This window comes from Thunnus maccoyii, chromosome 4 (genome assembly GCF_910596095.1).
Source record: "Thunnus maccoyii chromosome 4, fThuMac1.1, whole genome shotgun sequence".
Taxonomy (NCBI): Eukaryota; Metazoa; Chordata; class Actinopteri; order Scombriformes; family Scombridae; genus Thunnus; species Thunnus maccoyii.
This window is the reverse complement of record NC_056536.1, coordinates 29,407,037-29,418,645: the sequence shown is the minus strand read 5'-3', so window position 1 is coordinate 29,418,645 and position 11,609 is coordinate 29,407,037. Positions and strand designations below refer to the sequence as shown.

General features: G+C 38.7%; 1 protein-coding gene across 4 annotated transcripts; it reads left to right on the top strand.

Moving 5' to 3' along the window:
• Positions 1 to 1,244: 1,244 nt before the first annotated feature.
• LOC121895201 (isocitrate dehydrogenase [NAD] subunit gamma, mitochondrial-like) lies at positions 1,245 to 10,434 on the top strand. Of its 4 annotated transcripts, none has more exons than XM_042408152.1 (12): positions 1,245 to 1,375; positions 4,644 to 4,691; positions 4,990 to 4,995; positions 5,164 to 5,261; positions 5,702 to 5,817; positions 6,158 to 6,218; positions 6,388 to 6,520; positions 6,616 to 6,749; positions 6,880 to 6,982; positions 7,718 to 7,864; positions 9,407 to 9,562; positions 9,877 to 10,434. In XM_042408152.1, exons 1-12 carry the CDS (start codon positions 1,307 to 1,309, stop codon positions 9,976 to 9,978), a joined length of 1,173 nt encoding a protein of 390 aa, XP_042264086.1. In that variant the 5' UTR covers positions 1,245 to 1,306; the 3' UTR covers positions 9,979 to 10,434. The 4 variants fall into 4 exon arrangements, with proteins under 4 accessions (XP_042264086.1, XP_042264088.1, XP_042264087.1 ...); XM_042408154.1 differs by having other exon boundaries at positions 1,360 to 1,375; positions 4,893 to 4,995; XM_042408153.1 differs by lacking the exon at positions 1,245 to 1,375 and adding an exon at positions 3,654 to 3,735.
• The last annotated feature ends 1,175 nt before the right edge of the window (positions 10,435 to 11,609 follow it).

The window sequence follows — 11,609 nt, the reverse complement described above, 5'->3', positions numbered from 1 at the left end:
CTGATGGACTGCAGCTCCACTGTGTTTGCCCTCCAGTGGTGGAAAGTAACAGTACATTTACTCAAGTACTGTATTTAAGTACTATTCCGAGGTACTTGAGTATTTCCATATCATGCTACTTTGTACTTCCACTCCGCTACATTTCAGAGGGAAATATTGTACTTTCTACTCCACTACATTTATTTGACAGCTTTAGTTATTTTTCAGATAAAGATCTGACACAATGGATATTATAACAAGCTTTTAAAATACAACATTTTGGCTTTTGACGTCTTACAAAAAAGCAGTGTGTAGTCGGGGTCACATTTCAGATGTCTATGAGTTGTTAACAGCTCCACCAAATAGTGATTTTTCCCTCTAAACTTCTCAAATGATTTAATTTCAATAAATGTTCAAATGATCCAATGTATCACCAAAAATCAAAGATTAGAGAAAAAGTCTACTACTACATTTATTGTCTTATAGTTATTTTTTAGATGAAGATTTTACATAAATAATATATTTTAATTTCCTAACTGTTGTTAAATTGTTTGCTCTTTTTTAAAATTTGTAGCACTTTGAGCTGTATTAGTGTGTGAAAGGTGCTATATATTGTAAATAAAGTGTATTATTATTATTATTTACATTATTATTATTATTATTATTATTATTATTATTATTATTATTATTATTCACTTAATAATAATATGATGCAGTGATATTACCATTAATCTACCCTTGACTCCACACATATATTTGTTAATGATAAAAAACAAACAATATAATATGCTTTAATAATATAACACTCTCAAAGAAGCCAGTCTGTATAATTAGTACAATTACTTAAATGCTTTAAGTACATTTCGCTGCTACTTATGTACTTGTAATGGAGTATTTTGACATTGCTGTATTGGTACTTTTACTTAAGTAAAGGATCTGAATACTTCTTCCACCACTGAAGATCTCTTTGTGGATGAGTGTGTGTGTGTCTCAGACTGAGAACCAGTTAATTGGGGGCGGCTTGTCCAATTGGGGACAAAAGCCGTGTCCTCAATTGGGAAAAAGCTGATTTTTGCGTCAGTGGTGATGGTTAGGGGTAAGGATAAGTCTCCAGGAAATGAATGTAAGTCTATTTATTGTCCCCAAAAGTGACCTAAGTAAACGTGTGTATGTGTGTGTGTGTGAGAGAGAGAGAGAGAGAGAGAGAGAGAGAGAGAGAGAGAGAGAGAGAGCGAGAGAGAGAGAGAGAGAGAGAGAGAGAGAGATTAACGGTGAGCGCGCAGCACGTCCCCGTCATCCCATCCATCCACCGGCGGTGACAGTCATCATGACGGCCCGGTCTGTGCGGTCTCTCTCCGGAGCCCTGAGGACCGCGTTCGGCAACCGGTTGACCAGGGTAGGAGCAGCCTCTGAGTTTACCTGTAGACAGTCAGCAGACGTTAAACAGACGTTGTTGTTGTTTTTTGTCACATCTGAACTGTTTTATCGGTTAATTTTTTTCCCAGAACAGCGGAGAGTCTAAGCTGATTAACGGTCGGTTAGTTGGCTAACGGAGCTAGCTGCGTGTTAATGTCGCTGTCCGTTCAGCACCGCCGTCACGTACCGTCAACCGTAACTGCATTCTCCTGCGGATAAAATGTATGCTTATCTACCAGAGAGCAGCATTCCTCATTTGCTCCCAAGCGAGACAGGGCTGTAACTTTAACTGCTCCCTGCAGACTCATAAATTATTCAGAGACTAATACTTCTAATGGTGGCCAAGTAAACCGTTTCCGCTCCCTATCGAGGAGAAAAAATGCGACGTTCAATGCCAGACTTTTATCTAATTCCACAAAACGTTAAAAGACAATGTATTTACTGCGCGTGAAAAGCTTTATTCAGCCTTTTTTTCCACCTGCAGGAACAGATAAACAGCATATTCACAGAGAAAACTGTCATAAACCATCATTTACAACAGCGTATGCAAATTTGTTTATTGCATATTTGCACATTTATGGGCTATTTAAAAACAAAACTAACACTCTGATAAACAGAAACAAGCTTACAGCTGAATTAGTTGATTAAAGCAGTGGTTCTCAAACTTTTTCACGTCTAGGACCCCTAAACTGGCACTAATTAGACCAGGGACCCCCATCTGATAAGATATTAGCTTTTAGATGTTTCATTACAGAAAGTGTATGAAACCCATTGGATGGAATTATAGTGAAAAATTATAGTAAAAATAAATTATTCCCCTTCTTCATGGGGACCCTCCTGGAACCCGCTTTAAGACTCTTGGGGGTCCCTGGAGACCAGTTTGAGAACCACTGGATTAAAGGAGAGATTAACACTTTTTCAAGTCTGTCTTAAAACAGTCAAGTGCCCATATGAGCATCTCTGTAATCATTCCTCCTGGTCATACTGGCTTTTAAAAGATCCTCTATAAATATGATGGTGACCAAAATCCACAGTGGATATCTGACACATTTACAGTCTTTTTAGCATCAAATTCCCTCTTTGTGTTTCCTCGGACAGTGTTTCCCTGTTGAGCTGCAGTGGAAGTATAGTAACAAAAAGAGGGACTTTGGCACTAAAAAGACTAACATTGACAGATATCTATGTGATTTGACTCATCTGGACGGCTGAGGCTTCATATTCTGCTCCCTGCAGACTCATAAATTATGCAAAGATTAATCCTTCAAATGGTGGTCAAGTTAACAATTTCTCCTCCCTACCGAAAAGGACTGAAGAGAAAAATGCAACATTCAGAGAGACACTTAACGTTAAAAGACTATGCATTTAGCTTCAAATCCCCTCCAGGCACCTTTTAGGACATAAACAAGTGCTCTGATTGGAATAATAATTTGCGCCTGACATGTTTTTCCACAAGTCACCATGTTAAAAATCCTTAAAATTGGCCTTTTCTTCTATTAAAAATCCACAACGTGTGAATATGCAAATTTCAAAAGTTAAACTGCTGGACACAAGATGCCTCCTTCGTCGCTGTAAAGTCTATTCTCAGTGTTTGTGCACTGGAGGCTTCAAATTTCCACATCACACTTGTGTCGACTACGTACTGACTCATGACCAAACTTAAGATTTAAGACGAGCGCAGAGAAACTTTCCTTCTTCAGCAGATAAACATGAAAACAGTCTTCTAATGTCAAACTCTCTGCAGACATCATTCTGCACAGTGAAGCTCAAACATCCAACTGAAGGAATAATAAGCAAACACATTTTTGACTAGAGGGGGACTTCAAGCAAATTTGCCTGTTGCATGTCGGCTTAGTTGATAAATAGATTATTTGATTGACAGAAAATTAATCAGCATAGTTGTTTTAGTCATTTTAAAAAGCCAAAATGCAAAAAAAATCACTGGTTCCAGCAGCAATGTGAATATTTGCTAGTTTTCATTGTCTTCTATGATTGTAAATTGATAATCTCTTTGGACTGTTGATCCGAAGAGATTATCACAAAGAGAGCGGAGCAGGTGGACCCAAACGCAGGACACGGCAGGCAGACGGGGTTGAAAGCAGAACGATTTATAGAAAATAAACTGAGCAGATGAATCGATAAAGACTGAAGTGAAAAACTGGACCTAAACACTAAACGAACTAACGAGGAGACGAGGTGCAGGTGGGGAGGTAGGAGAACAGACGGGGAGCCGACAGGGAGCAGAGCAGGGCGGGGCTGACACAGAGCAGATGTGGAGAAAAAAGCAGAACAGGGACACAGGAGGAAAAACACATAGAACCGAAACCCAGAATTCACATGAATGTAACTTAAATACACACGTCACGCTGAGCAAAAACAGCAAACACACCTCAGCATAACATTACCAACCTTAAGGTCTACATTGCTGTTGATATAAACATGGAACCATAAGTGCATCAGGTGGAGCGACTTGCATATAAAGGCTGCATGTAGCAAGATAATTTGTCACTTAGTTTCTATGAGGGTCAATGTGTAGCAAAACCGTATCTCAATAATCCCTTAATACAATCTGCAACCTCTCTCATTCGTCCTTCTCCCAGTCAGTCCATTTCAACAAACAGGGAAAAAGTCTGAGGGCATCTGGTGGACTAGTGGATAACGACAACCGAGGAACACAAGTCCCTCTTCTCATTTCTCCTCGATTCCTTTCCTCGCCTCCTCTCCTCACGTCCTAGTCGCTCCCACCTGAGAGATGCGAGCGGAGGAGGAAGCGAGGAAGCGAGGAAGCGACACGAGGAGAGAGGAGTCGAGGCAACAGACATTTAACAAAATGAGACGTCCTCGCTTCAGAGCCGTCATGTCAATTAAATATAACATGCAGCTGACGTGAGCTGCGTCATCTGACAGATGAGCAGAACAGTGTTCATGACAACTATGTTTACTTTTAATTCAAATCACAACGTGGCATAATATGACAAGAATGTACGGATGTCAAACATTGTTATATTTTATTCAACACACACACACACGCGCCTCTTTTATACGTCACGTTACGTTATGTCAAAAGACTTCTGCAAAGGATACACCCGTGCATCCTTGCTCGTAGCAAAAAACAACTCAGAAAGTGAATATCAGGACATTGTGTAGCCTAGATTTGTTACACGGGCCCATAAATAATAATTTGCTGATTCATCTCTTGATTTTAATTTATATCTTCTCTGTAATTAACCACCTTTTCTCTGTTTCTGCAGGTATATGGTCCAGCTACATATAATCAGAGACACAAGTCCACTTACACTGTAAGTTGCTCAGGATACAAAAAAAATGCATAAAAAAAGGAGCTCAATCAGCAGACCCGTACTTGTTTTACCTTATTACCTTCCTAACCTGATAATCCCACTGTTACACATCTAAAGGGATTCCTGCAAAAAAAAAACAGAGCACAAAAATGTCTTTCCTGCATGTGTAATATTGTTGTTTTGTCTCATCGATTCTACCAGGAAGCTGCGTGTCTTCCCCTCCTGTTTCTCCCACTAACCCCCCTGTTTTCTCTCCTCTGTCATGAATGCCTCCTTCGTCTGTCCACCCACACACCAGACCATAGTGAGTATGGCTGTTTAAACACACACAGGAAGTTGTGTAGCACAAGTCATATATTTAATAAAATAGCCAAGAGATCACAAGTTAGTCCAGTTGTCCAGCAGCGTAGAGTAGTTTGGATTGTATCTACTGGATTGTATCAGGAGGAGTTTAATTTTCTGTGATTTACAGCCTCCACCTGCACGTTACGGAGGCAGACACACAGTGACTCTGATTCCTGGAGATGGCATCGGACCAGAGCTGGCACACCATGTGCGCGAACTATTCCGGTGAGAATTCACACGTCGCATATATACAGTGTTAAATTAAAGTCAGTAATGGACTCAGTAATCCAGCTCTGTCTGTTTTACACTAGGGATGTGCAGAGATCCCAGTATTTGTATTTGTATCTGTATTTGTTGAGGCAGCAAAATCATTTGTATCTGTATTTGTAGTCGAATAAAAGTAGAAAGAGGCTTAAAAATCCTGTTTTTGTTTTTATGACACTTTTAATTTTAGAAAATTGTACTGGAGTCTCCTAGATCATAGACAACTGCAACCCCCAACAAATAATTTTAAAAATATTTGTATAAAACAAATATTCGTATAAAACCCACTATTTGTACTTTGCCGAATAATGTATTTGTATTCGGGCACACCCCTAATTTACACACACTCTCCGTCTCTGTCTGTTTTTATTATATCATCATATCATTATATTTATCACCAGGTTCTGCTGCGTGCCAGTGGACTTTGAAGTTGTCAATGTGGACTCAACTATGGCCTCAGAAGATGACATCAATGATGCCATAATGGCGATCAGACGCAATGGAGTTGCACTGAAAGGTGTTTTTTGTGTGTGTGTGTGTGTGTGTGTGTGCCTGGGAAATCTGTAAATGTGTATGTACATCAGAAACTAATCACCACATCCCACAACAATATATATACTTATCTAAATATATCATATAAATATTTTGCAGCTTATATGAGAAAAAGACTTTAATGTCTGAGTATTTGCAGATTAACAATCAAAAATAAAATATATGTCAGGATTTCAGCATTAAAGTGAAGAGTGTAGCTCTGAATTTGTCTGGTTTGAAGAAGTCATGACATTTTGTTTATCTGCTACATCTGCTTCTGTTCAGTTGTCATCCTCAGGTGTGTAACTTAGTTTTCATTTGTCCAGGTAACATTGAGACCAACCACAACCTGCCACCTTCCTACAAGTCCAGAAACAACCTGCTCCGGTGAGTCCGACCACCTTTCATCATCCCTACAAGTGTTTCAGCTGTATTATTGATGTACAGTAGTGAGGTTAACAGTGTTCAGTCCTAAACTTTGGCTCTCTGTACTCGTTCTTGTATTCTCTTCATCTTACCTTTACGCCCTCCAACCTCTTCCTCTTTCTTTCTGCAGCACCACTCTGGATCTTTACGCCAACGTGATGCACTGCCAGTCTCTGCCGGGGGTGAGGACACGCCACCGAAACATCGACATCATGATAATCAGGGAGAACACGGAGGGAGAGTACAGCAGCCTGGAGCATGAGGTGCGACTGAGTAGAGCTTATGTGTATCATCATCACTGTTATAGTGAAATATCTGTAGCTCTGTCTCCTCTTTCTCTCTCTCTCTATCTCTGCAGAATGTACCGGGGGTCGTTGAATGTCTGAAGATCATCACCAGGACCAAATCTTTGCGTATAGCCGACTATGCCTTTAGAACAGCTCGGGAGAAAGGACGCAGACGAGTCACTGCCGTACACAAAGCTAACATCATGTCAGTTTCTGTGATCCTTTCACATTTGTTTTATGTCTTTGTCTTTGTTCTTCTCTGTAAAACACATGATACATCCTAATGTGTGTGTGTGTGTGTGTGTGTGTGTGTGTGTGTGTGTTTGTTGGAGCAGGAAGTTGGCGGACGGCCTCTTCCTGCAGTGCTGTAAGGAGGTTGCCAGCGGTTACCCTGATATCACCTTCGACAGCATGATTGTGGACAACACTACCATGCAGGTAGCCACAGCATGTTCACATACTGCCATGCAGCTCTTTTCATCATGTTGTGTTTACAGTATCGTCACCGTCATGTTCTTGTATTTCTGTTGTTATATTAAATTAACAGCTGCAACGATTAGTCGATTAATCAATTAGTCAATCAAGTGGAAACTATTTTGATAACTGAGTAATCATTTTAGTCATTTTTAAAGCAAAAACAGCAAACATTTGCTGGTTGCAGCTTCTCAGACGTGAGGATTTGATGCTTCTCTGTGTCATATATGATAATAAAATGAATATCTTTGAATTATTGAATGTTGATCAGAGAAAATATGACATTTGGACATCAGAAGAAATTTTCTGACATTTTTACAGACAAAATGATTAATCGGGAAAATAATCAGCAGATTAATCAATAATGAAAATAATAATTAGTTGCAGCCCAATATTAAATCTGAAGATCGTGACTCAAATTCAAGAAACTTCTCTACAGTAACATGATTATTTCAACTCACGTGTATTTAGTCCTGGTTAAAGTATTTCAAGAGTTCTACCAGAAGTGTACATACTGGCACCACATATTCATAGCTGAATAAACGACTCTCTTCAAGCTGTATAAATGTTCTGAAACCGTGTGTGTGTGTCTGTGTGTGTGTGTGTGTCTGTGTGTGTGTGTGTGTGTGTGTGTGTGTGTGTGTGTGTGTGTGTGTCTGTGTGTGTGTCTGTGTGTGTGTGTGTGTGTGTGTGTGTTAGCTGGTCTCCAGGCCCCAGCAGTTCGACGTGATGGTCATGCCCAACCTGTATGGCAACGTCGTGAGTAACGTGTGTGCCGGGTTGGTTGGTGGACCGGGCCTGGTGCCTGGAGCCAACTACGGAGAGGACTACGCTGTGTTTGAGACGGTGAGACGACTCACAACCTTAATTACAACAAAACAAGAGCGTGATAAAAAATTAATAAAATAAAATAAATAGCAGCAGGCGAGCATGGTGAACTTCTCGAACAGCCAGTAAAATATTTTACTGGGACTTTTTTAATATACCAGTTTATTCTTGTGTTTATGTGAGACTGTGTGTATATATTTATTTAATTAACATTGTTTGTTTTCACCTGGTACACTATATGTAAGCTGAGGTCAATATATTGTGCTCTTTTATGCTGGTGGGTATACGTATTGGAATAATTAGAGGGGATTTTTTTAGACTAATGTGTCTGAATAATCCTGTAAATGACCAGAAACAAAAAATTTTCATTCATTAATTTACAAAAAAAGAAAAGAAAATTAAAACAAGAATATAACTGATGAGAAACAATATGTAGAGAGTGAGAAAAGCTCAGAGTCCATACAATAAAGGAGAGCATCAAAAGCTTTGGATCTTAAACCTGCTTTACTTGATTTTTTTTGGCCACTTGTGGAACCAACTACACACAACACTGACATATTATCACCTTATAAAGTTGACATAGCGAACGTGTTAGCAGGCAGTTGTCTAATTACACATCCAGAAGTTATGGAGCAACATAAGCATTAATTTGGAGTCGTGTTTCTGGCCACCTGATAAATGAAAGTCCAATATTCACTCTTTGTTTAGCTCTGGTTTGGTCTCCACCAGCCCCTGTAAAAAATATCTAGTTGTTAAATGTTCCACTATGATCACCAGCTAGTCGCAGACTTTGTCTGCCGTTTCGTTCTGAGCAGGTAGTGTACAGACATTTTTTAATCAAAGCATTGTTGCTGAAAACAGCTGACCCTAACCCTAACCCTGAAATGATGCTGATGAAAGCAATGAGAGTGAAGCAAAACAGTAAAGCTGCGACCCGTGAAACCGAAACAATGAGCTGAAAGATGTTTCAAACACTCCATATAGTAGTTTGATACATTGTTAATTCAACAATATTGATTAGACGCTGAATCAGAATCAGGTTTATTGATGCACATACCAGGAATTTGCCTCGGTGTTGTTGTGGTGCATAACAGACAAAAATATACACAAAATGAAGTAGTCCTAAATCATATAAAAAAGAAAGAATTTACAATAGAAGAAAATATGTTAAATATATTCTAAGTGAGAGGTGCCGGTATATGTTAAAATTTTAAATATTAAATAGTAGAGAATGGGATGAATGTAAAAATATAATGTAAATTTAGTGCATCTTTCAATGTGTTTTCTCAGCATTTGTTCATTTAAATGTTGAATGTTTTACCACATAAATTAGATTTATAGAACATTTTCCATATTCATGTAAAAATAGAATGAAAATAGCCTAAAATATCTTAATTCATGCTTTACTTCTCCACTCTGAAGCATCTAGAAACTTACAAAAGTACTTAAGTATTTACCAAAGAATTCCCCTTCAGCACAGCAGCACATCAGCGTTTCAGTAACATTATAAATAATCAAATGTTAAAGCTGCTTCATGTTTCTTTGTTCAACATGTTGCAGGGAACCAGGAACACCGGGAAGAGCATCGCTAACCGCAACACAGCGAACCCCACGGCCATGCTGCTGGCCTCCTGCCTGATGCTGGATCACCTGAGGCTCCACGCCTACGCCAGTATGATCCGCAGAGCCATCCTGTCCACTGTCACTGAGACCCGGGTACGCCTCACGATCACACTCCCTCTCCAGCTTAACTGATGACGGGTTCATTTGTGACATTTGACTTTTGCTTTGATCGTCCTGCTTTGTAATTGGACAGCTCGGATTCAAAGTGATCTGCTTCAGACCCTCTTTTTAGTCCAGTCTCTTTTATTTGACGTCATGAAGTGAAAGTTTCCCAAAGTGAAACAATAAAAGCAGACAAAAAACAGAAAATATGCATTACAGATTTAAAAAAATAATTATTTTGAACATATTTCTGGTGTTTATTCCATCGTTTTTACTCTCCCTGTTTCATCTCTTTTGTCGTCCAGCTGCACACTGCTGATCTGGGAGGCCAAGGCTCCACCTCTGAAGTGGTCCAGTCCATCATGAACGCCATCCAGAGCACGGGGCCTCTGACACAGAGCATCTAGAACACACACAAATATGCAAAGTCACAAAGATTGTACCTCTGTGCAGTAGCTCCTCTATGCAATTTTATGATAACTATAGCAAATTGTTTGATAGCACTACTAAACCTAAACTGTGTATGCAAACAGTTTGAATACCTATGCAACGGTTTTTATTTCTTCAGAGGGTTTAATAGCTCTAAAAGTCGTGTGTTTAAAGCAGAGACACACATTCTTAACCTCCTAACCGTTTGTTATTAACCTGAACCTGTTTACACCAAGTCCTTTACATGTTTATTAGTTTATTTATTTATTATTAACCGAAACCAGGTATTCATGCTTTATGAATTTTAACGTATTTTAAACCAAACGCAGCTGTTAATCATCTACTGGAACTCAGCTGTCCTACTGAATGTAATACTGAATGCTGAACTTCATTAAGACTCTTATCTCACTACTAATAAAGCATTTGTCCCCGTAGTTCATTCTTTTGTCTTCATGAACAGCTTTAACACACGTGTGTGACATGCATGCTGCACTGGCTCATCTAGACCACCAGGAGGCCACGTTGTCTCGTGTTACTGCAACATTGTGATTGACTGAAACTCTCAAATAACTTCTTTGTTACTAAGGCAAAGGCATGTTTATTTATATTGCACAATTCACACACACACGCAGCAGTTTCAAAGTTATTTTAAGACGTTTAAATTCAAAAAGTGATTGGAAACAAACTTAAGAGGATTGAATAGAAGAAAGGGCATATATGTGTATTTTGAGACAATCCTAATAAGAAAATAAAGACATAAAAGCCTAATAAAAAGTGGGTTTAAGCTTTTAAAGGTGGTCAGAGTTTGGTCAAACATTAGATCTTCTGGTTTCACAAGTGTGGCATAAAGTAATTGAATGAAGCCTCACTGATCTTTGTTCTCACTCGTTTAGAAAAGCAAACACATTTTTTTCCAGATGATCTAAGAAGTCTGTTTCATATTGTACCAGCAGGTCAGCAACATATTTTGGAGTTAAGTCATTTATTGATTTATATAGAAGCAGGAAGATTTTCTTGTGTAAAGTCTGGAGAACAACAACAACAAGCTTTTAGTAAGTTTTACTCAAGTCAAACTGACCTTTTAGACTTTATGAGGGTCAAGAGTAAAAACCTAGAATGTAAATAGTTTTTTTTAAAGCATCATAAAATAAAATTTAAAACTATTTACAACGTATTTCAACCACACAACCAAACTTTGATGCTTTTATAGCAACTTAAAAGGAAAGGAAAGAGCTAATTGTGAAAGCTCATTTTGCTCATAAGGATTATTGATATATTGATATGTTGATCGGCGGTGAGATAGTCCTGCTGGTTCGTGTGCAAGAATCACTTAAACAGTGGAAGAGACGCTGGTGTTCGGCTGGGACTGATCTCTCATCCTGATGCTCCTCAGTGATGATTTTTTCATCTCTTTTATGACAGGAATTAGGTGCAATTTTTCTGTTGTTTTTCTTCTCTCTTCTATTTATTGATTTAATTCATTTTTGGAAGGGGTTTTATCTGGTATTTACTACACGTATAAATGTCTTCACTAGTATTTTCTGCAACATATTGTTTATTTATATGTATCTTCTTTATTATCTATGACATATTTAGAGCTGCAGTGATT

Coding starts and splice junctions, on each gene's coding strand:
- LOC121895201 (XM_042408152.1), top strand. CDS start 1,307: ATGACGGCCCGGTCTGTGCGGTCTCTCTCCGGAGCCCTGAGGACCGCG. Junction 1,376..4,643: donor TCGGCAACCGGTTGACCAGG/GTAGGAGCAGCC, acceptor CTGTTTCTGCAG/GTATATGGTCCAGCTACATA. Junction 9,563..9,876: donor CCACTGTCACTGAGACCCGG/GTACGCCTCACG, acceptor TTTGTCGTCCAG/CTGCACACTGCTGATCTGGG.